The sequence below is a fragment of the Macaca thibetana genome, chromosome 13 (genome assembly GCF_024542745.1).
Source record: "Macaca thibetana thibetana isolate TM-01 chromosome 13, ASM2454274v1, whole genome shotgun sequence".
Taxonomy (NCBI): Eukaryota; Metazoa; Chordata; class Mammalia; order Primates; family Cercopithecidae; genus Macaca; species Macaca thibetana.
Window position 1 is genome coordinate 74,483,288 of NC_065590.1, and position 26,101 is coordinate 74,509,388.

General features: G+C 38.5%; 2 protein-coding genes across 2 annotated transcripts in view; one reads left to right on the forward strand and one right to left on the reverse strand.

Moving 5' to 3' along the window:
- Window positions 1-26,101, forward strand: part of DPY30 (dpy-30 histone methyltransferase complex regulatory subunit) — a 937,477-nt gene that overhangs the window by 226,907 nt on the left and 684,469 nt on the right. The window lies entirely within an intron of this gene.
- Window positions 1-26,101, reverse strand: part of TTC27 (tetratricopeptide repeat domain 27) — a 177,065-nt gene that overhangs the window by 75,913 nt on the left and 75,051 nt on the right. The window contains exons 11-12 of the mRNA XM_050754136.1: window positions 7,351-7,446; window positions 4,439-4,561 (exon numbers count right to left, since the gene is read on the reverse strand). Of these exons, the coding sequence (XP_050610093.1) occupies window positions 4,439-4,561; window positions 7,351-7,446 (219 nt within the window). The remainder of the gene's footprint in view (window positions 1-4,438; window positions 4,562-7,350; window positions 7,447-26,101) is intronic.

Sequence of the window (26,101 nt, forward strand, 5' to 3'; positions counted from 1 at the left end):
CCCTCATCTCTACTAAAAATACAAAAATCAGCCAGGTGTGGGCCACACACCTGTAATCCCAGCTACTCGGGAGGCTGAGGCAAGAGAATCGCTTGAACCCAGGAGGTGGAGGTTGCAGTGAGCTAAGACCATGCCACTGCACTCCAGCCTGGGCGACAAGAGCGAAACTCCATCTCTAAATAATAAATAAATAAATAGATAGATAGATAGATAGATAGATAGATAGATAGATAGATAAATAAAGTTGTCTGTAAGCCACTCATTCGAAACAGCTCAGACTTAACCCTGGAAACGGAGAGAAGTTACTTGGGGTGAGAATGACACGGCAAATTTGTCTTTAGGAAGACTGTTCTGGTTATAGTGTGGGGAAAGAACTTCTGGGAAAATCTTTTAAACTGTATAAAGAATCTCTAGGATACAAGGGAAAAAAAAAAAAGCCCCCAAAACAGGAAATTCAAACCAACTGCTAAAAAAGTCTCAGCTGTTTTAGAAATACAACGTTAACTTGCAATTTAAAGGAAAACTTTTTAAGAGTCCATGATTACAATGATCTGCAAATGCAGCATAATAAAAGATATGACCATGTAATCTCAGGGAAGCCTTGGTTCCTAGAAACAAGAGAAAACAAGAGAGGTCCCAACCCTTATCTATCCCTAACCACTCACCCTCAGCCTTTGTCTCTCATTTAGAATCAAATTTGCTCAACAAAGTAAGAATACATCCATCAGCTAGGGGAAATTGCTATAAGTGGGTCAGATAACCTTTAAATACTAAATACTAACAGGTGAAAACCAGTTCTGATACCAACGTCGAGCAAAATTAATCTTAGCTATTTTGCCTGTGGTCATTAAATAACAAGAATGTATGCGGGTTGTTTCTAAGCCAGAATTTCTAATACCCTACAACAGCAGGGCGTAAACATGAGCACCAGAACAAAATAATTAGAATTAAACATTTCTCCAAATTCACCTTTCAAAAATAAATTATGCCAATTGAGCATTAAATGCAAGGATTACAATTTCACAGACTTCTAGTTAAATCAAAATGTGGTGACAACTACTGGCACATGACCAAAAGAATATCAGCTGTTTTAGAAATAAAACATTTGCTTCTAAATTATGGCAAAACTTTTTAGGGTCTGTGGTTAAAAAAATCTGCAAATATAGCATAAGAAAAACAGGTAAAGGAGGTCTTTTATGGGTTAAATAAAATACTAAAATCAACTTTTAAGATCAAGATTTTGGGGGGTGTTTGGCTAAAACTCACAAAAAACTTAAGACAAAGTAGATGACTATACATGTCTAAAATTGTAAATATGCACATTTTCTAGAGGATTTAGAAACAGAAGCATTTGTCATTATTACAGACAATTCTTTTTTTTTTTTTTTTTTTTTTTTTTTGAGACGGAGTCTCGCTCTGTCACCAGGCTGGAGTGCAGTGGCACGATCTCGGCTCACTGCAAGCTCCGCCTCCTGGATTCACGCCATTCTCCCGCCTCAGTCTCCCCAGTAGTTGGGACTACAGGCATCTGCCACCACGCGCGGCTAATTTTTTGCATTTTTAGTAGAGACGGGGTTTCCCCATGTTGGCCAGGATGGTCATGGTCTCCTGACCTCGTGATTCACCTGCCTCGGCCTCCCAAAGTGCTGGGATTACAGGCGTGAGCCACAGCACCCAGCCTATTACAGACAATTCTTACAAGGTCATGTACACATTTAAAAAAATAATAATCATCACAACTGCTTAGGGAGACATAGTCAAATCCCTTCTCTGAAGGGGATGGATTCATTATGTTTTTTCTCCTGCAATTAAGGAAAGTCTCATCTTTCCACACTTTCTAAAAATAATTAAATTAATATTCTAAAATATGTTTTGAGTATTTGTGATTTACCAACTTGCTTATTTCAAATATTACTATTTCAGAAACTACCATATTTTTATATAAAGTTATTACTTATTTCCTGGCCAATGTAAAAAGACTAGCACAGTAAAGAATGATGCAGCGGGAACTACATCAGACTGGAAGTCAAGATATTCATTCATCCACTCATTCCTTTGTTAAACAAACATCTGAGTACTACTTTAGTGTCAGACAATGGGCACTAAAAAGATATTTAAGTCGCCGAAGAAATACATTACTATATTTCATTAAATTTGAGATGCTATCAGTTGTAAGACAAACTCTGTCAATGAAAGAAAAAATGGTTTTAATTCATAACCTAATGCCTCTTGTTTGCTTTGATTTTTTTCAATCTATTCAGAAAAATTTGGCAATTCTTCCTGCCTTCAATACGTTGCTTGACATTTTAAATGACAACCTTTCTTTATACATCTCAGTACAAAACAAAGCTTCATCTACTTTTGGGTATCCTTCTTTCTTGGCTCCCATAAAGCACTTGGTTGCTGCTTTTAAAGAAAAGTAAATGGAATTGGGATGATTTACCCAGGGGCAAATGTTTCTTTCAGTAACACCAAATTTTCATTTCTCTACTTTGGTTTTCTTTTTCTCTGTATTCAATAACTTTTTGTTTCAGTGCCAAATCATAATGAAATCCTTTTGAAGATATTTTAAATGGCAATTAAACACAACATATGTAGTGCTGACACCGTGTCCACAACTCAACTGAAATGGTGGCCTAAATGTAGCTATAATTAGCTTTCACATGCATGGGTATGGACAACCTGACAGGACAGTCACCTGACTTAGAGCAAAAGGAAGATGCCATCAATTGTTAAATACATTCCAATTTTAGAGACATTAAAATATGAAGAAAAAACATCTCATAGAATCATAGCAAGTAATGGCAGCAAGCACTCATGTCACATTATGAGGTAAACACCACTGTATGTACTTTACACACATTATCTCACAAAAACCTATAAAGCAAATAGATTAAGTGCTTCCAGATGAGGAAACTAAGACAAGGAAGATGAAAGCAACTTGCCCAACATCACAAAGCTAGCATGAAGCAAGGCTGGCATTTGACTACCAGCAGCCAGAGACCAGAGGCTATGCTTTTAGCCACCATGCCATACTACCTTACAAGTAGTCAATAACCAGCTTGTGATCTGAAGCAAATCATAAGGGAAACCTTTCCTTATTTACAGAAGAAGGGAGCTAGAATGGATGTTTGTCGGGTTCTTTTCCAGGATAAAAATATTATAACTCTATCAATCTTTTTTTGAGATAGGGTCTTGCTCTGTCATAGAGGCTGCAGTGCCGTGGTGTGATCACAACTCACTGTAGCCTTAACCTCCCAGGCTCAAGTGATCATCCCCCCTCAGTCTCCCAAGTAGCTAGGATTACAGGCATGCACTATCACACCCAGCTAATTTTTAATTTTTTAATTTTTTTTTTTTTTTTGTAGAGATGGGGTCTCACTTGGTTGCCCAGGCTGGTCTTGAACTCTTGGGTTCAAGCGATCTTCCCACCTCAGCTTCTCGAGGTGTTAGGATTACAAGTGTGAACCACCATGCCCAGTCGATAATCTTCCACAGTAAAGCTTTGTTCTTATTCTGGTTTCTCCTTAAGTCAATACAATTCAAAGACCTCCACTGCCATTAATCGATTAGTGAAAGAAATGCAACTTTCACTATTAATCTAAAATAGATATACTTAGGAAGGTATTTAAGAAAAACACATGCTTGAACCACTATTGCTCTTTTTTAGGGTGATGGCAAAAGGTTGACTGTAGGTATAAATGATCTAATTTGTGGGCTTTACTCTGCTTGCCTGTGTAGTCAACTTAAGTCTTTTGAATTTTTAATCCAAAATTTAACATATGATTTCAATGTGTCAGTTTTTAAAGTGACTTACAACGCAGAGCCCCTTATGCTTCTTAAAATTCTGTTTATGTATGAGGGGAAAAAACAACTGATTAATAACAGATGCAAATATTGCAACATTTTCCCTCCTGACCCAATTTCAGGGTGGAATTAAATGTGCATTACACACTTGACAACTCTTCTGCCTCTAGAGGGGTCATCACCCCTTTGGATTTTCTTTTACAGACCAAGCCAACTGCTCCCACTCTCTCTCCTAGGTAACCTCCCTTGAGGCCCACAGCATCTGATCATCAGGCAACCCAGTGATCATTAAAATAATTCCAAATATTTCACTTTGAAGTCATCCTACGGGAGAAGGTGAGTAAAGGAAAGAAACGAAAATGCCACGTCTTCAAAGCTCTTGTTAGTCTCTTACATGTCAAATCCCAAACTCAGTCCACTTTTCTCTTCTATACACATACCACCACGCATACACATAAAATAATCTGTCCCAATGGAAATCAGAGAAAACATTTAAAAGTTTTCTGGAAAAAAGTGAAAAAAAGCAATATTAGTGAACACTGGCAAAAGTGGGCTTGAAAAACAAAACAAGTGAGAAGATGCTCCCAGAGGGAAGGCTCTCACCAGTACATCAGATTTGACTATTACGTACCTTTCCATGCTGCCCGGCTCTTTCATAACAAATGACAACATCTTCCCACATTTCTAGCTTTTCAAATATCTGAAGGGCTGAACTGGTACATCCCAACTCAAAGAGCAAACTTGCAAGTTGGCGCTAGAAAAATCAAGTTGAAATAATTAATACTTCTTGGTGTAAAGAGAGATTCCTGTTTCACTTCCAAGTATACCTAATCTGCCTTTTTAGGGGTCTGCTTATTGTAATAAATGTATAATTTCTAGAATCTCTACTACTTAGAAGTTTGTAATAATTCAATACATACCTTTACTTTAGAAAACAAGCCTCTTTATAGGGTATAAGGAATTAAAGAACAATGTAGAAACTGTTGAAAATACTAAATATATCCAATTTTTTTCTAAGAACTTAAAAAGCAAAAATCAGTATTTCTTTTTTACCTAGACAGTCTGTATACAACAATCTCAACTGATGAGGCTGAGATCCAATAAATTAATTTTTAAAACTCTGAGCAGTCAATAGAGATGACATAAAATCTATGCATTAGCCCTGCTGAATTTTATTCAGAAGGGCATCATATCTAGCTCTTTCTCACTCAAAGCTACTTTTATTTCAAGCACATTCTAACAAACTTAGCTTCCTAATTTCCCAGTCCCTGGCAGACTAAAAAGAGAGCAAGCTGAGTTAAGGTCAGTGAAGGTTAAACATATTTAAAAATAAATATATTATGGTTTGTAAGTGTTAACACCTGCACAAATGGTAAAAAAAAAATTTAAAGGTTTAAAAAAGTAGGTAAGGTTAGAATAAGGTATAGTTTCATATTAGAGAGAGCTGTGCTGCTCTCTCGTAAGTATACTTTTACTACTCTGAAAATTCAATACATATTTAAGAGTTAAGCCCAGAAAATCTGGGACTGACAATATCAGAAAGTAAATGAAATATACCTAAAAATTATAAGCTACAGATTATCAAAGTAAATAATGAGAATGGTCCAATACATCAGTAACCCATGAAATACAGGAGAATTTGGCTATTTTAGAGAATATAATTGGACATTTTCAAAAACTGCCCATAGCATGTGAGAGCTGGAATAAATCTTAGTGCTTATGCAGTGAGCAGTACATCTTCATTTAACAGATCAAGAAAGTTGATGACATCCAAGATGATATGGCTAGCTAGTAGCAAAGTAGAGACTAATTCTCTTTTTATAATAAACTGTTCTGTTATTTCTCAATCTTTAAAATAATATACAAAGATATGGTTAGTCCCCATGATGCCAGAAAAAGTAATTAACTTCCTAATGAAAAAGGATCCTTATCTAACTGCCTGAAGATTCTGAAATCCACAGCTTGCTAAGCAGATAAGCATTTGGCCTAAATTCAGTTTGAACAGTATTTAAGTTTCCTAATGTTTCTGTTCAGAAAAAGATAAAAAGCAACACCCACAATAGATACATTTTGTCATAACAGCTCATTCTGAAATGTTTATCCACCAAACCACATAATATAAAGCACCTAACAAATTTCACAGATCAGAGTCAAAAACACACTAAAAAATTCCAGCTGTTAACACATTCTTAATGAAGAAGCTATTCCTTTTGAGATATCATAAAGCTTTTTTACTTGTCTATGTTTTATTGAGGTTCCTTCAATATGTAAACTGAACTCCAACGCATAATAAACCTCCGAGTTCACCCTGTGTTTAAGAATATAACCTACTCTAAGAAGTCTTACAATAGGGATTTTGAACAATTGGATGGTGGGTTGGCATTTATGTTTCTAACTCACTACCTATGTGTATGATCCATGATAGAGAAGACAGAAAACTGATTAAAATGGCAATAGTAGATAAATCATCTGTAATCCCCTGGCTGGCTCCATCTGACTCCACTCAACCTCTCTGCGACTTAGCTTCCTCACGTGTAAAACAGGTATTTTTAAAAATTGTTGCAATAAAATAAGAGAATATGTGTGGAATACAGAATAAAATGTATGCATCATACTAAGTATGCAGTAAAAGTTGGTTGTTATTAGCTGATATAATTACAACCCAATGAAAAGCTAAGGAAAAGAGGTAAAGTAGACTAAATGTGAGGAAATTAGAAACCTAGTTCACGTACACTTGTGTGATCAACACTGGAAAGCTAATTGCACTGAGCCTCAATTTCTTCTCTGTAACATTAAGAAACTGGACCAGGTGTCTAAGTTATTTTCAGTGCTAAAATTTTACAAAATAGGGAGTTACACCTATAATACAGGAGAACCATGTAGACAAGGGGCCAGAATCCCCACCTCAGCATGTGGATTAGGAGCTACAGTAGGTATTCTCATACCCTCAGGAAGAAGAGAGTAGTCATGTGTATCTCACAACATAAAGTATACCAAATAAATGCTTTCTTTTGCTTTTTGTAAGCAACTTGGTTAAAAGGTTCCTCCTTTGGTAGAAAGTCCTTAAAATAATTTTAGTATAAGAAATTATTTCAAAGTCAGGTATGGTAGTGCACATCTGTAGTCTCAGCTGCTCAGGAGGCTGAGGCAGGAGTGATTGCTTCAGCCCAGGGGTTCAAGGCTGTAATGCACAATGATCACGCCTGTGAATTGCCACTGCACTCCAACCTGGACAATAAAGCAAGCCCTCATCCCTTAAAAAAAAGTTACTTTGAAAATGCAAGCACTTATGATTCTCCTATAATTTAATTTCTAGGATTCTATTTCATACAGTTTTAAATTCTTTTAAAAATGTTTTATGAGTCTAATATCACTTTAATCAAAATAGCAATTTGAAGTAGTTAGCAATTCCCAGGTAGATACATTTATTATATCAGCAAAATATTTGAAAATTCAAACATAAATTGAAATCATCAATTTATAATGCATTTACCTTTCTAATGCCAAGTATTTTCCATACCCAATGACAAACAACAAAACTACCTGAATGGCCCAGTGAGGTGGTACTTGACAGCAATAGAAAATCTTTAGGCGTTCCAATACAGATGTAGTTTTATCTTCAAATTGGTCTGCAAGAGCCTTAAAGAACATATATCACAATCAGAATCTATATGTATAACTTATAATATAAATAAGTCCTTACTGTAATAGTTATACAAATGCACATATAAACAATAAAGAACTTAAGTCATTTTGATAAGGTGATAGGATGTGTGAATTTTTTCTTGAATTTCTTTAAATGTTCAAAAAACTTTAAACCTAATCCACATTTACATAAACATGTACAATAAAAACTTACCAGAAAAAGTTTTCATTTCCTATAATAGTTCTTTCAAAGAACTAGCCTTATTGATAAGCTTTTTTACTTCTTCTATGAAGAACTGTTCTTTAGCATATCTATTTCACAACATAATGCCACTTTGACAATGGCACTTTATAATATAAATCAGAGAAAAATTATATGAAGAATTCTCTTTAGGATTATTTGCTCAGGAATAAAATTAAAGAAAAAAGTAGCCTATTTGATCACAGAGAGCAAATCCTCTCCCTCTTCAGCAACAGAGCAATACGGCTGGACACTCACTCAGGTGAGACCATCTGTATAGTGCAGTGGGCAGCTGCAACCCACATACATGAAAGAATCCCTCTGATGTACTGAAATGTCTACAGTGGTACTGAATAACTAAACTCTCAGAAGCTACATCAAAAAGCAAACCAACAAGACCAAAATAGCTGACTCTGAGACGAGGTACCAGGGCCAACTGCAAAGTCAAAGGCTAGCGCTATCCAGTGGTCAAGTGATCCGTCATAGAAGAGATCAGCATCAAAGTGAAGGAAGACACATTGTGAGATTGCTAGAGAAACATGTGGACAGCAGCCCCATTATCATGATCATTTTCTCTTGCCTCTTCATTTGTCATTCAGTTTACATTAAGTGTTCATATTTTTCTGATATTATACACTTACACCTTCTCTCAACTGAGAATTATCAAGATCTTTTTTCTACAATGCAGTACTAAAATTTTATCTTTTTTGCCAGTTGACTAGTTTTCACAGACCTCTCTTATGAGGATTAGATGGTAGTAAGAAGTCAATGTTAATTTTCTGATTTTATTACACATACTGGGTTATGTAGGAGAATGTCCTTGTCACATTTGAGGACAATGAAGCACCATGTTGGCAACTTACTCTCCAAAACTTCGGGATGCATAAGACAGTTGCACTGTTCTTGCAACTTTTTTGGTAATTTGGAAACTGTTTAAAATTTTCACAAAATTAATTTTTTAAATGGAAAATTTCAAAAAATAGTAAAAAAGGTAGCAAGTCCAAGCCTCCGAAGAAAAAAAAGGACAGGAATCTACCATGTCCTGGTAAAAATCTAAGACAGGGAGACCAGTTTCTGAGCAGGGAGGTTTCTCCTAAATTGAGAGTTCTCTATTTTACACTGGGTGGGAGATACATTTATCAGCCTAAGAATATCTTGTAGTATGAGCTCAAGTGTGAAAAAGCATACATTACACAAAACTTCATTGACAATCCAAGATGTTATTCAGTCAAGTCAGTCAGAGCAAACTGAGACATAACCAGACTCCTAGACCATCTTGGTCAAAATATGTTTAAAGCTTTTTGGCCTTACTTCACAGAAACTTAATAGCAAAAAGATTGCATGCTGCTGCCCAAAGCTGTTTAGTTGTGGGAGGGAGGGTAGAGAAGAATAACTTCTGGCTGTATACATATGGTTACAATACATAAATAAAGAGATCACTGAGTTACTTCATAAAAGGGGAACAAATTACTTCATAGAGAAGGAACACATTTTTATCAATACAGTTTTTTTTTGGAAAGAAAAAATAACTAATGCTCTCTATTAATAATAAAAACAAAAGCAACATTATATAATTTACTGTTACTAACACCTAACAACATGCAAAAAATTTATTTTCAAAAAACTCATGTTGTTGGCTGTAGTTACTGCAACTAGCTAAAGCATAAGAGGTACTCAGTAAATATTTCCTCATTTACTAATAAACACATTTATTATGTATTTCAGATACTCGCAGATACTTTTGGATGATCTCAGAGTATCTAAGTGTCTCTTATAACTCTCGGATACTCTCCAAAATGGCAAAGCCCACTGAAGACAGTGCAGAGAACCAACACTCATTTGACCTGGATACCATGAATAAGCCCCCATACAAAAACCTGATTAAGCTATATGCATGATAAAGATCAAAAACAGAATTCTAGGTTGGGTGCCACCCCAAGCACTTTGGGAGGCCAAAGTAGGAGGATCACTCGAGCCCTGGAGTTCAAGACCGGTCTGGGCAACATGGTAAGACCACATCTCCACAAAAAATCTTTTAAAAATAGCCAGGGTTGGTGGCATGGACCCATGGGTCCAGCTACTTAGGAGGCTGATGCAGGAGAATCACTTGAGCCCAGGGAGGTCACGGCTGCAGTGAGCTATGTTTGTGCCACTGCACTCCTGCCTGGGTGACAGAGCAAAGCCCTGTCTCAGAAGGAAAAAAAGGGGCCAGGCGCAGTGGCTCACGCCTGTAATCCCAGCACTTTGGGAGGCTGAGGCAGATGGATCAGGAATTCGAGACCAGCCTAGCCAACATAGTGAAATCCCGTGTTTACTAAAAATACAAAAATTAGCTGGGCATGGTGGTGCATGCCTGTAATCGCAGCTGAGGCTGAGGCATGAGAATGACTTGAGCCCAGGAGGCGGAGGTTGCAATGAGCCGTGATTGCACCAATGCACTGCAACCTAGGCAACAGAGTGAGACTCTGTCTCAAAAAACAAACAAAGAAACAAAAATGCAAAAAAAACCCCACAAATACACACAAAACGGAACTCTAGGCTATTTTCACTCCTGCACAGAAAATATTTCTTCCTACCTTAGGCATGACAACCATCTACATAAAATTTAACTATCAATGAAAACTAAGAACATTAAATTAATATACAAAAGTTAAGGCTTGGCCAGGCGCGATGGCTCACCCCTGTAATCCCAGCACTTCGGGAGGCCGAGGTGGATGGATCACTTAAGGTGAGGAGCTCTAGACCAACCTGGCCAACATGGTGAAACCCCATCTCTACTAAAAATGATCAGCCGGGTGTGGTGGTGCAGGCCTGTAATCCCAGCTACTTAGGAGGCTGAGGCAGGAGAATTTCTTGAACCCGGGAGGCAGAGGCTGCAGTGAGTCAAGATCACGCCACTGCACTCCAGCCTGGGCGACAGAGTGAGACTCCGTCTCAAGGAAAAAAAAAAAAAAAAAAGTAAGAAGTCTTGATAGGTGTACTGTTTATTTGCCTATTTCCTCTACTGGATCCAAAGTACTCTTTTTTTATTTGCTAATTCGCTAAAAAGACAGGGACATTGTTATAGTGCATCTCTAGGTTTTTCAGAGCAGGATTATTTCTAGCAACTCAATCTGAAATAATTCCATCATATCAACCAAACTGGAGTCCTTTACAGGCACAGTAAATGGAAAAATATCAGTGATGGCAAGTGAAGCCACTTGGATTATGTCTTTGTTCTATCCCCAGCAAGCAAGTAGTTTAACTACAATGGCACTTATCTATGAGATGACTTTTTTAAACAATACTTGTATTTCCAACGGTCTAGGAGTATAGCTTTATCAAAAGAGTATTTTCTTTTACTTCAAGCATTTCAGAAGATCTGTTGATTAATTTTAAGCTGAACACAAGTATTAGGTACATTCATGAGAAGCAAACCATGTGCCCAAATAGTCTGGAAGAAGACAATGGAAGAACGTCAGGTACTGTGAGAATGGGACTGAATGCAAGTGAAGCCTCACTACTACTGAGGTATTTATGTGCATGAATTTGAACATAAACAATGTGCTCCATGAGAAAGAAGTACCTCGCAAATTTTCACACACGCCCAGAAATTTAGGTAAATGGTCTCTAAAGCAGTGTGTCCTACCCTTTCACTTACCCATGTTCTCTTTCCGGTTTCTAAATTTCACTAATTTTACACCTGAAAATCATAGGACTTAGTCATAAGTAAAAAGTGGTATGAGGAGGTGGTCTTTAAGGAAAGATGATAATGTCAAAAATGGAGAGAGGGGGAGAAGCAAATATGCCCTAAACCAATAATTAAGGGCAGTCTGAAGCAAGACAGAGTCTAGGCGGATGACTGAAGAGCTGTGAATAAATGGAAAAGGTAACAAGCAGAGAGTGAGGAGCCCCCTGGGGCACGGTCCAGAGTAGGGGTTGGATATACCAGAGGTGACTTCATGTTGCATGGACTACTGTGACATGAGACTGTTTTCAAGTTTTAAGACTCCTTTTTAATGCCATTTACTCCCTAACTCCACCTAAAGGCATTTATACTTTCGGTGTCCTTTGAGAATATGTGATTGTGCATAAAGACCCCCTAACCGCATGCAATAACAATTCCCAAATCTTCCAGGAGCCACAGTATCACAGGTCAAGGGATATCTCTAAGGAATGGGGAATAAAATCCAAGAAAGCAATGATGTACCTCTCCTTTCAATGCTCTGTTTTCAACAGAGAAGGAATTTCCCAGAAAAACTACAGAAGATCAAAATTACATTTTAAAATTAGCACATGGAGAATGATGGAGTATAAAAGGACAATTTTGAATAACGTCTGGTATGATTTAGACTTATTTATGTGTTCTCATCTAAAAGTATGGCACACGTCTTCAAAAGAGTAGAGATAGTCCCAAAGGACCTACCCTTTTCCTGAAAGCTATTCATTCTCACGAGCATGACATCTACGTGTTCATCGGCTTTCTGAAGAGCCAGGTAGAAATTAGCTGATAATCTAAAAGTTGTGACTGATCATATGCCAAATCACTTTATATTGGCTTTGCTGTGCAATCTTTGTGTGTGTGTGTGTATAAGAAGATGGACTTTATTATAAAAATATGTACATAATCCAACAGGTGAGCTGAACAGCTTTCTCTAACAGGAGTCTGCAGTCAATTCAGCTGTGATTTACAAACAGACTAGTCAAGCTCATTGCCATCTCAAACCTCCAAGCCCAAGAAAATCGCCAATGAGAACAGGGAGAATAACAATTAAAACTGCTAACACACCTAGTAAGTATCAACACTATCATTAAACTTATTGTGAACCCAGCCTTTCCTCATACATAGAACACTGTTGCTCTGAGAGATAAAAATGACTTGCCCGAAGTCATAAGGCCATGAAATAGGCGAGCCTGTCAGACTCCAAAGACCACAGCTGGCAACTTCATTAAAACCTTCTGTAAAACTACATGATCAATGTCAGATCTGTGAAAATTGAAAGCAGCTTCTCATTGGAAAAATACTAAAAACTCTATCTAACTATCTTATTTACACATAAATCCAAAAATATGGGAGAGAGGGTGTGGCCTGATCAAGGAGATGCTCAGTTATTGCTTCTACCCCAGAAACGACAGACTTTAGGGTGTGGGTTGGTAGGATCTGGGTCTACTAATAGGAGATGGGAGAACCTAGATCACCTTTTGGTGATTACAGGCTGAAAAGATGAACATTAAGAGGCAGTCCTCTCAGGAGGCCAAGATGGCTATCATGCAGCCGTCCCCTTAATCAGTCACACCTTGGGTCAGCAGTTCAACCCTCTGTTTCCAAGACCCCTTTAAAATCATACAAATTATTGAGGGACTCGAAGCTTTTCTTTCTGTGAGTTATAATCTATCAATATTTATCATATTAGAAATAAAAACAGGAAAATTTAGATGTTCATTAATTCATTTAAAAAGAAAATAAATCTATGACATTAACAAAAATAGCATGCTTTTATGAAAAATAACTACCTTTTCCAAAACAAAACAAAACAAAAGTCTTGAAAAGAGTGGCACTGTCTTGACGATTTTGCAAATCTCTTTAATGTATGGCATAATAGATAATAGCTGGATTCTCAGATCTGCTTCTGCAGTCAATCTGTTGCAATATAATATTTTGCTTGAAGTTTATGGAGAAAATCTGTCCTCACACAGATAGGTAATTGAAAAGGGGAAGAGTATGTTAGTAGCTTTTTCAGGTAATTGTGGATATTATTATTTGATACTACACCAAAATTCAACTGATGCTGGTTTCTTAAAGGTTATTTGTAATGTGGAATTTGAAATCCTATCAATGAACCTTTCTTTGTTACATTAAATACTCTGTTATACCAAAATCCACTGGTCTGAAAACAAACAAAAAAGTACTCACTGGTCAATCTTGATGCTGAACACTAATTATGTAACATCATGCACTGGTTTTTTTGAAAATGAGCTGACCTTCCCAATGTTGACATATTTTGTAAAAATTTTTAAAACTACATGCATTAATATCACCATCAATCTCATCAGAAAAATCTTGTCTCAATATTTGAAATATTGGGAAGGTATGAAGTTCACAGTTGCAGACAGAGGTTTTCCAAAACTCTCATTTTTTTCTTGGAAGTTCAAAATTTCATCATTGGTAACTGATACGGTTTGGCTATGTTCCCACCCAAATCTCATCTTGAATTCCCATATGTTGTAGGAGGCACCTGGTGGGAGGTCACTGAATCGTGGGGGCAAGTCCTTCCTGTGCTGTTCTCGTGACAGTGAATAAATCTCATGAGATCTGATGGTTTTATAAAGTGGAGTTCCCCCACGCAAGCTCTCTTTCTTTGCCTGCTGCCATCCATGTAAGATGTGACTTGCTGCTCCTTGCCTTCCACCACGATTGTGAGGCCTCCCCAGCCATGTGAAACTGTAAGTCCATTAAACCCCGTTTTCCTATGTAAATTACCCAGTCTTGGGCATGTCTTTATCAGCAGCATGAAAACAGACTAATAGAGTAAATTGGTACCAGTAGAGTGGGGTGCTGCTGGAAAGATACCCAAAAGTGTGGAAGCAACTTTGGAACTGGGCAATAGGCAGAGGTTGGAACAGTATGGAGGACTTAGAAGAAGACAGGAAAATGTGGGAAAGTTTGGAACTCCCTACAGACTTGTTGAATGGCTTTGACCAAAATGCTGATAATGATATGGACAATGAAATCCAGGCTGAGGTGGTCTCAGATGGAGATGAGGAACTTGTTGGGAACTAGAGCAAAGGTGACTCTTGTTAGGTTTTAGCACAGAGACTGAAGGCGTTTTGCCCCTGCCCTAGAGATGTGTGGAACCTTGAACTTGAGAGAGATGATTTAGGGTATCTGGTGGAAGAAACTTCTAAGTAGCAAGGCATTCAAGAGGTGACTTGGATGCTGTTAAAGGCATTCAGTTTTATAAGGGAAGCAGAGCATAAAAGTTCAGAAAATTTGCAGCCTGACAATGCGATAGAAAAGAAAATCCCATTTTCTGAGGAGATATTCAAGCCAGGTGCAGACATTGGCATAAGTAACCAGGAGCTGAATGTTAATCCCCAAGACTATGGGGAAAATGTCTCCAGGGAATCAGGGGTGTTCGCAGCAGCCACTCCCATAACAGGTCCAGAGGCCTGGGAGGAAAAAGTGGTTTTGTGGGCCGGGCCCAGGGTCCCTGTTCTGTGTGCAGCCTAGGGACTTGCTGCCCTATGTCCCAGCCATTCCAGCTGTGGCTGAAAGAGGCCAATGTAGAGCCTGAGCCATGGCTTCAGAGGGTGCAAGCCTCAAGCCTTGGCAGCTTCTATTAGTGTTGAGCCTGCCAGTGCACAGAAGTCAAGAACTTGGGTTTCAGAACCTCCACCTAGATTTCAGAAGATGCGTGGAAATGCCTGTGTCAGGGAGAAGTTTGCTGCAGGGGCAGGCTGTCATGAAGAACCTCAGCTAGGGCAGTGTGGAAGGGAAATGTAGGGTCAGAGCCACCACACAGAGTCCCTACTGAGGCACTGCCTAGTGGAGCTGTGAGAAAAGGGCCACCATCCTCCAGACCCCAGAATGGTAGATCCACTGACAACTTGCACTGTGTGCTTGGAAAAGCTGTAGACTCTCAATGCCAGCCCATGAAAGCAGCCAGGAGGGAAGCTGTACCCTACAAAGTTACAGGAGCAGAGCTGTCCAAGACCATGAGAACCCACCTCTTCCATTAGTATGAACTGGATGTGTGACATGGAGTCAAAGGAGATCATTTTGGAGCTTTCAGATTTGACTGCCCTGCTGGATTTCAGACTTGCATGGGGCCCACAGCCCCTTTATTTTGGCCGATTTCTCCCATTTGGAATGGCTGTATTTACCCAATGCCTGTATCCCATTGTATCTAGGATGTAACTAACTTGCTTTTGATTTTAAGGCTCATAGGCAGAAGGGCCTATGTGTTCTTAGGCCTTGTGTTGGATGAGACTTTGGAATGTGGACTTTTGAGTTAATGCTGAAATGAGTTAAGACTTTGGGGGACTGTTGGGAAGGCATGATTGATTTTGAAATGTGAGGACATGAGATTTGAAGGGGCCAGAGGTGAAATAATATGATTTGTCTGTGTCCCCACTCAAATGTCATCTTGAATTCCCACAGGTTGTGGGAGGGACCCAGTGGGAGGTAACTGAATCATGGGGGCAACTCTTTCCTGTGCTGTTCTCATGATAGTGAATAAGTTTCACAAGATCTGATGGTTTTATAAAGAGTAGTTTCCCTGTATAAGCTCTCTCTTTGTCTGCTGCCATCCACGTAAGATGTGACTTGCTCCTCCTTGCCTTCCACCCAGATTGTGAGGCCTCCTTGGCCACATGGAACTCTAAGTCCATTAAACCCCTTTTCCCGTATAAATTACCCAGTCTTGGCTATGTCTTTATCAGCAGCATGAAAACAGACTAATACAGTAATAAATATTGTCAATTATTTTCCTTGAAGTGATGCACTTACTTCATTTATTTTTTGGGGAATTTCCACCAAATACCCAAGTCTGAATAACCAGTTCATCTGTCAATAGTCCTTTCAAGCAAAAATAATGTTGCATGGGGAAAAGTTTCTTCCTGAGACAACCATTGTACTTTAGCAAGTGGCACAAGTTTTTTGTAAGCACTTTCCATTTTATCACATAGAATTTTAAAAAGGCATGTTCTTGAGGGTAAAGACGACAAAATAATACTGCTTCATCAAAAACATTTGTAAACACAACCGTCTTTTAAAAAATTTAAAAAAAAAACTGTGGTGGTGAAGCATTCAGTGACTACTAACACAGTCTGGTGTCCCTAGTCCGGTGCCCCTACCTTGATTTTGACAAACGGGCCAGGAGTTTGACTCCCCCGCCCTCCCACTGCTTCTGGACCAATATGCAAATATCAACACAGTGAAAAAGCAAACAATATCTCAGCGCCCTTATTATGAAGATGGTTTTGACCTATGGACACTCTGAAATGGCCTAAGGACCCCCAGGGATCCACAAGCCATATTTGATAACTTCTGCCTTAGGATTAGTAAAAGTACAAGCTCTTCTGCCTTCCCTACAGCCCATCTACCTCCAATTTTCTCCCAAAACTTCTTCAAGGGACTCTGCTTGGTGTCTTAAGACATTAGTGTCTTCATGAAAGCACAAGTCGACCTGTTTACAATCTGCAAATTTTATAAGGGCAAAGAATAACAAATATTTATTTATTATTAAAACCTGAGTGAATGTTTTAAACTCTTAGTATTATCCTTTCTAAAAAAAAAAGTTTATGTATGCCAGCTGGTGGCAATCATAACACTTTGGGAGGCCAAGGCAGAAGGATCACTTGAGGCCAGGAGGTTGAGCCTGCAGTGAGCTATGATTATGCTACTGCACTCCAGCCTGAATGATAGAGCAAGACAAAGAAAGAAGAAAAGGAAAGGAAAGGAAGGGGAGGGGAGGGGAGGGGAGGGAGAGAGGAGCTGAGTCTAATAATAATTAGCTACTACTTTCCTGAGTAAGTGTCAGTCAAATGCAAGGCATCTGTTCTAAGTGAGCTCAATTTCAACTGGTCCCAGATAGTTGGCCCTCAATAACACCTTAAAGGTTCCTGCTGGCATTCATCCATTAAATCACAGCACTGTACCCCAGAGCTTGGTGCATACCCATTTGGCCTCTGTTCTATGTGTACTTGGGGAGAGAGAAAAACATCTGGAGATGCTAAAGAATGACAGGCTACCTCTACTTAAAGCAGCCTTTCCCAAACATGCCCATAATCATCACCAACACGCTGACCCTGAATCTCTGGGGGCTAGGCTGAAGATCTATATTTTAACCACCCCCCGCCATTCAGCAAATTTGGAAAATGCTGTGTAAGGATGTTAAGATGTACGCAGAGTGTTATCACAGGGAAAACTAAAGCATGAATTCAATCATCATAATCTGACCTTGTCCAAAGAACTTAAGTTCGTTCCTCCTTGGGAATCTGACTAAAGTCATTATTTAGTGTCTTTGAAAGTGTGCTTTATGCGAGTATATTTTACTTCATCCCATTAATACATTCCTTTATTATTACCCACTTTTCACTTTTCTGTAACTTTCTAGGGCTTTTTTTTAGTATCACTAGTAAAGGTTACTTTATATCGTGTGTTACTTGTCCCACTCTTATCCCACTTACCTATAAGCTAGTCGTTGCATATTTTTTACCCCTCTATTCTCAGGAAGCTTATATCCTGGATTCAGGGTCCCTTCGGGCAGCTCCCTTTCTTGGACTTATCAGAAGCCAATTTCATTCATCCATTTACATGTTCTTTTCCCACACAGGACCATATCCTGAGATTCTGTGCCCTCCATTTCTTCCCTCCCCTTCCAGCTTAATTATAGGCCTTAAGAGTTCTGCAACCTAAACCTTTCTCACAAAAGTCTCGATTAACTTCTTCCTGCCTGTGCTCATTCCACTCCTTTCCTCTAGATGATGCCAGTCTTCTACTGATATCACATTTCCTTTGTAAGCCAGTTCTCATAGCTTCCTTAGAAAGTAGGGCATAGTGGATAAAAGCATGGACTTCTAAATCAGGTGGACCTGGGTTGAACTCTAGCTCAGCTATGAGACCTTGGGTAAGTAATTTAAACTTTCTGTCCCTCAGTTTCTTCATCAGTAAAAATGTAGATAATGCCTCCACCCTAGGATTAGTTACCATCTGGCATATGAGTGTTCAGTAAGTGGAAGTAACAATACACAGTTAATTAAATGGTACTACACAGCTCTGTATAAACAGTAGCAACTATAATTATTCCAACAAATAAAACCAGAGCTACAATCACATGAGCAACTCCTAATATACTTTTCAATAACTTTCAAATGCACATAGTTATTAATGCAGATGAAATACAGAGCCAGAATGAAAGACACATGTTCATATCTCAGATATTTGAAAATCTTGACAGCATGACCCAGCACACTATACAAGAGGCACTGTAATTATCTCAATGTTGTTCAGGTTTCCCATGTAGTAATGACTGCTTTTAATCAGTTATGAAGGAATGGCAGTTTTCTTATTCTTGTACCTAAACTTCCCCTCCTATAAATTGAAGATGATAATAAGAGTCGACGTTTATTGAAGATTGACTATGTACCAAGCACTATTCCAGGCATTTCATAAGTATCACCATTGGTATGAGGTTGGCTTGACAGCCATCCCCACCCTAAGGAAAGTGAAGCCAGGCACAGTGACTTATACCCAGAATCCCAGTACTTTGGGAAGCTGAGGTGGGAGGATCACTGGAGGCAGGAGTTCAAGACCAACCCGGGTAATATAATAACATCTCAACTCTACAAAAAAATGAAAAAGTTAGCCAGGCATGGTTGTGTGTGCCTATAGTCCCAGCTACTTGGGAGGCAAAGACAGGAGGATGGCCTGAGCCTTGGAGCTTATGGCTAGAGTGAGTTATAATCACTCCACTGTACTCCAGCCTGGGTGACACAGCAAGACCCTGAAAAAAAAAGAAAGAAAAGAAAAGAAGGAAGGAAAGAGAAAGAAAGAAAGAAAGAAAGAAAGAAAGAAAGAAAGAAAGAAAGAAAGAAAGAAAGAAAGAAAGAAAGAAAGAAAGAAGAAAGAAAGAGAGAGAGAGAGAGAGAGAGAGAGAGAGAGAGAAGGAAGAGAGAAGGAAGGAAGGAAGGAAGGAAGGAGGAAGGAAGGAAGGAAGGAAGGAAGAAGAGAAGAAGAAGAAGAGAAGAGAAGAGAAGAGAAGAGAAGAGAAGAGAAGAGAAGAGAAGAGAGAAGAGAGAAGAGAGAAGAGAGAAGGAAGGAAGGAAGGAAGGAAGGAAGGAAGGAAGGAAGGAAGGAAGGAAGGAGGGAAGGAAAGGAAAGGAAAGAAAAAGGAGAGAAGAAGGAAGGAAGGAAGGAAAGAAGGAAGGAAGGAAGGAAGGAAAAGAAAAGAGAAAAAGAAAAGTGAAGCCCACATGAAGTGAGGAAGTTTAACAATCTTGGCCATAGCAGTTTGTGATCTCTCTTCCTCTTGGATTGTGAAGTCTAAGGATAATGAAATCTGGTGCTATTGTGACAACAACCTTCCTGATACTGAAGAAGGTGGAGAAAAGCAAAGATATGAGAATGAGGATGGGAAAAGAGAGAAAAAGAAAGGCCTGATGATCTCTTTGAATCCCTGAATCCAACTATCTCCGAGACTGGGATATCCCTAGAACTCTCAGTTATAATAGCCAATTTATTTCCTTTTCTATGGCCAGTTTGAATTGGGTTTCTGTCCCTTACAACTAAATGACTCCTCATTGAGACCTGTTCTTAAAAATTCTTAAATATTACTGAGACAGAAGGTCAAGAGTCATGAAAAGCTCTAAACTTCTATTTGTCCATTATAAGCACCTTACATTTAGGGGGATTTAAAATAAGCATGAAAATCAAATGTAATTTTTCAAATTTTGAAGCCATACCCACTCATTAGGCAAACCAAATACAGCCACAGTCAGCTTAAATGACTAGATCATGTGCTGCACTCCACTTCCCAGTCCTTCTTTAATGACTCCATAATGGCAGCTGGAGATTCTCTACTCAAACAAATAGTTACACATCAAGGGCAATACCAAGTCTGCCAAGTATAATGCACGTGGATGTACTTCTGTGAAGAAGATATGTGAAAACACAACAGAGCATGTGAATATTCTAAGATGCTAACACATGAGAGAGAAATCTTTAATACAGAATAAATGACTAAAGGAAAGCCTTGTCTTCTGGTATGCTAAAAAATACAGAGTGAACATATTTCCTCTAAATTAAGGAGTTAATTTGAACTTTAGGCTCTTATTACTTCTTAGAAGCACATGGGGTAGTGATTTACGCATTAATTCACTATTTTTTAGGAAACCCAATAAGAAAATGGCTTCATCTCTTTTCCCTTCCCTTAAAAAAACACAACCAACCAAACTGAATTACTACTCTATGTTAATCTCAGTGTAATCACAGTGACTATTCTGTTCCTGTTAGCTTTGGCATTGGGGTTTGTTACTACACTAAAAATTTGTGCTGGAATGATATCAGAAAGGCTGGTCTCTACAGCTCTCAGATTATTGAAGTGCCAGATGAAAACATAGTCTTTAACTCAGCTAACTCTCAATTAGTCCTGCTAATAAGTAAGTAATTCAAAATTCTAGTTTTCTAGTTAATCATTTAGCAAACATCCACTGAGTGTTCATTTTGAGAATGTAAAAATAAGTAAAATATAGAAACTGACCCCTCAAGAAGCTCACATTCTAGCTGTTATGAAGGAAAGGTTTCCAAATAGAGCATAATAGAATTAATAAATGCTAAAACACAGCTGTGACAACAGAGTCCAAAAACAAACCATATACATACGGTCAGTTGATTTTTCAACGAAGGTGCCAATAAGAATGGGGAGAGGCCAGTCAGCGGTAAGGAGAGAAAGTAAGGAGTGTTGGAGCAGTCTACCTGAGAAGTGAAGATCCTGAAGTAACATAATTCACATATTATGTTGCTATTATTGGCTACAGGATACAACTAGACTTCTGAAAGCCTCTTCTCATAAAATTTAGAATGGAGCTAAGACAGGTCAGAAGCCTGGGCCGCTGAGGGAGACTTACTCACATGATCAATATTTGGCTGGGGGATGGGAGGTGGCAGGTGGGCATAAACCATCCTTTCCCCCTGTGAGAATACCAAGGGGAGCTTCTGGTACTGTGCCTCCACAGGGAGGCATCCTCTATCCCTGGATGTCTTCATGGGAAACTCTGGGGTACTGGGAAACCCAGATCTGCATCTGAGATCATGCTGTACTGTCTCCAGCTTAGAGTAACTAAATATTACCTCCTGCAGTTGTGTCTGTTAGCTTCTTTCTTGCAATCATAGTCTCACTCCTTTGAGAACCACACACTTACTTAATTATTCTCAAGCTGAGATGATCTTCATAAGCTAGCTCTCTGTCCCAAACTACTGCATTGCTGCCCAATGTTCTTCTTTATGACCACATGCAGAAGGCAATTCTGAAGAGCTGCTTTGACCTGAGATCTTGCTCTGGTCTAGGGGCATAAAAGGAGGCCCTGTGTTAATATATTTGATGCAGAGCTAATATAAGTTTCCCATATAGTTAACCTCAATACCTGTCATCTGGGTTGTTGCATCTCTTTCTGACCCTGCTATTCCATCCTTTAAACATTTTGACCTTTTTTCTTGATGACTAGGTCCCTCTCCCAATCAGTGCAAAGCCTTTTGTATCTTTTGTAGCCTCCCTGAGTGTATCATCTAAGAATATCTCATACATTGTTTAGTCCACTGCTCTATGCACAGCTTCATCTGTTGGATGTCACTCTGGTGAGGGTGATCCTGCCTTCCAGACTATGACTTCCATAGCTCAGAACCACTGGCCAATGCTTCAGACACCATACTGAGAGGAGGTTCTCCTCACTGGGTCTCTATCCTTTGTTTGTGGCTTTTCACTTGGGATCTTGATCCTGCTACCAGCCCCTCTGGATGCCTCCTCTGCCCCCTAGGCTTGGTAAAGCACAGTGCCTTCTTGCACCACTTAGGAGATACTATCTCAGACCTCACATGTCTGTTCAGAAGGAAAGGAATGAAAGAATGAAGCAACAGGAGGTATGAGGCTTATTTAAAAAGAGAAGCATCTTTGTTATAACAGCAAGAGTGCCCAGTTGCCTCAGACTCCCGGTTCAGAGCCTTAGGGGAAGATTTAGAAGGAAGACCCATGCCAACCCTATAGAAGCCTGCTAGTTAGCCACACTCTGGTCACAGTGCAGAGTCTGCAGTCAGCCCTGCACTCAGTGGAAAAGCCTCTAAGACAGTGAGACCCACACCGCTACAGAGGGGACTTGTGCTAACTATCAACACAATCAGCTTTGGCAATCATCAGCCATTTAAGAAAAAGCAATATCAAAGGCCAAGAGGAACATATAACACAGGTCATACCTGAGGATAGATAATTCACAGGAATAATTTTTAAAATTCTAATTAATAATGCACAAATAAATTTAAATGAGATACTGTATCTGTAAAACACAAAAGACTATTATGAAAAAGGACAATCAGAAAAATGCAGATTTACTGGAAATTAAAAATAATTGTCAAAATAAAAAAATTTATGAATGGACTAAATATTATTAATTGGGCTTATGGTCAAAATTAGTAATACAGGAGAAAAGATGGGAGAAATCTCCTATAACTTCAATCAAAAAGACAAACAGCTTAGAAGAGGCACAGAAGATAGATCTGGGAGGTCTCTACATAGTTCTACTAAAATTCCAAATGCAGAACTGAATTGGATAAAGAAGTTTTTTAAAGAATGAAGAAAAAAGTATAATTAATTAAAGTATAATTAAATTGTTTCATTTATAGAGCCATAATTGCTTCTATTTAAATAACCCAATATATAATCCAGAAAGAGAAATAATAATTATGTAACTAACATTTATTAAGCACTTCCAACATGAGATACTGATCTAAATGTTAACTCATACAATGCTCATAAAAACTCCATTTATTCCATTATTTATGTGAGCCATCTGAGGCATAGAGACGTTCAGTAGCTTGTCCAAGGTATAAGCAGGTATATTATATGGTAGCGCTGGGAACAGAAACCAGGCAGTATGACTCCAGAGCCCATGGTCAAATTTAGATACATCCAGAATTCCAAAAATAAAGAGAAAATTATAAAAAAATTTCAAAACAAGAAGAAAAGAAAGAACTTAAAACAAGACAAAAATCAGACTGCCATACTTATTAGCAAACTTGGATGACAGGAGATATTAAGGTGATGACAGGAGATATTAAGGTAATGACTTCATTTAAAGTCCTGAAGAAAAATGATTTTGCAACTAGAATTCTATACACCCAAACTCCTGAATTATGATGGAAAAATACTTTTCACAAAGATGCAAATTTAACTACATTTGTTCTTCATGTGAAAAAGTTACACAATGAGGCAATACAAAAAAACAAAAAAGGAAACAAGAAAGATAATGACTAACAGGAAAGAAGCAGTGGTAGCTGACCATGCAAAGTGCAAAAAAAAAAAAATCAGCGGAGAATCCCCTGGACCTTGATTCTTGTGACAGCTTCCTTCAAGTGGCAAACACTTAGACACAGAGCACTGCATTTCCTTCTCCATGGGTCCAATCGCACCATTTGGTGTATAATCAATAATCAGTACACTCACAGCATCATCATTACAATGCTGTAAGATTGGGTTGAAGTTTTAAAAAATTCAACATATAGGCCAGACACAGTGGCTCACGCCTGTAATCCCAGCACTTTGGGAGGCTGAGGTGGGAGTATCACTTGAGGTCAGAAGTTTGAGATCAGCCTGGGCAATGTAGTAAGACCCTGTCTCAACAAAAATATTGCACATTAGTTGGGCGTGGGGGCCTGAAACAGGAGGATCACTTGAGCCCAAGAGTTCAAGATTGTAGAGAGCTGTGATCATGCCACTGCACTCCAGCCTGGGTGACAGAGTAAGACTCTGTCTCAAAAAAAAAAAAATCTGAGCCAGGTGTAGTGGCTCACACTTGTAATCCCAACACTTTGGGGGATTAAGGCTGGAGGATTGCTTGAGCCTAAAAGTCTGAGGCCAGCTTGGACAACATGGCAAGACCCTGCCTCTATAAAAAACTTAAAAATGAGCCTGGCATGGTGGTGGGTGTCTATGGTCCTAGCTACTGAGGAGGCTGAGGTGGGGAGGATCACTTGAGTCCAAGAGGTCAAGGCTGCACAGTGACCCATGTTTGTACCACTGCACTCCAGCCTGGAAAACAGAGCAAGACCCTGTCTCTGAAAGAAAAAAAAATATATATATATATAGAACAAACATACATGACAAAAATTACCCAACAGAATATAGAGTAACAACTCCAACAATTGAAAAATAACATAAAAATGGAAGAGGAGATGAGAGGTGCGCTGATTTTTCTTCCTTAGTTATAGTGTGGAATCAACAGATTCTATCTAAAAAGTTGACAAATCAAGAGACAGAAGTATTAAAGAAATGTAAATATTTAAAGTTATAATGGAAACCACTAGAATAACAACTAAAAAAGAAATAGCTAAAAGTGAACTCAGAATTGAGGAAGAATCTATATCTTCCATTTAAAATCCTCCTCAGTGAACTAATTTATTTTATTATATGCAGTACTAAAATTTTTAATATGCAGTTTAAAAATAAAATATTAATTAAAAGACACTTTCAAAAATAGAGGATTAGTTAAATAAGTTGTAGCACTTCTATTTAAAAGAGTGACATATGGCTGCTGGAACGAATGAGCTAGATTCACAAGTATTGGCATGCAGAGCTGATCAAGCTGTTATGTTTAGAGGGAAAAGGTATAAAGCAATGAAGACTGGATGATCCCACTTATGTCAAAGTATATTTATGTTTACACACAGAAAGAAGTTTAGAAGGTACACAAATTGTTGAGACTGGAAGGCAAGCAAGAGGAAAAGGAAGCTGTTGTTTTTTACTTTCCACTTCCATATTGCTTATATTTTTATAATAAGCAGCATCATTTATATAATTAAAACAATTAAGAAGAGTGGCATAGTTTAAAAAAACAAAACACACTTCACTACTACTGACCGTGGACTTGGTCCAGGTGTTACATCTAATTCCTGCAGAGTGTGGTAATTCCATCAGTATTAAAAAAAATAAATAAATAAAGGACCTCTTTCTCAAATTATTCAAACACAAGTACAAGCCTCAGAGTAACAAATCCTGAAAGTACATTACTGTGACTAATATTCCTCCAATCAAGGGTTTCATTATGACATACCCTTAATCATTACTAGAAATTAATGAGATAGGTCATGAGGGCCATATAAAGAAAGGACTACCAACTTTAAAGAGAAATGTTTCAGCCCACACAGCAGCAATAATCTCCACAATGGTAACAAACATGGTATTTTGGGTCTTCCTCCCTCCATAATTAACCATGATAAAAATCCCTACTCCTTCAAAGCATCATGCAACTACACAGTATCAAGAACAGATGTTCTAAAGCTGGAGGAATCACATTAGCATACTTCAAACTGTACCACAAGGCCACAGAAACCAAAACAGCATGGTACTGGTACAAAAACAGACACACAGGCCAATGAAACAGAAGAGAGAGCCCAGGAACAAAGATGCACACCTACAACCATCTGATCTTGGAGAAAGTTGACAAAAACAAGCAATGGGGAAAGGACTCCATATTAAATAAATGGTGCTGGGATAACTGGCTAACCACATGTAGAAGACTGAAACTGGACCCCTTTCTGACCCCATATACAAAAATCAACCCAAGATGGATTAAAGACTTAAATGTAAAACCAAAAACTATAAAATCCCTGGAAGATAACCTAGAAAATACTACTCTCAATGTAGGGACTGGCAAAGATTC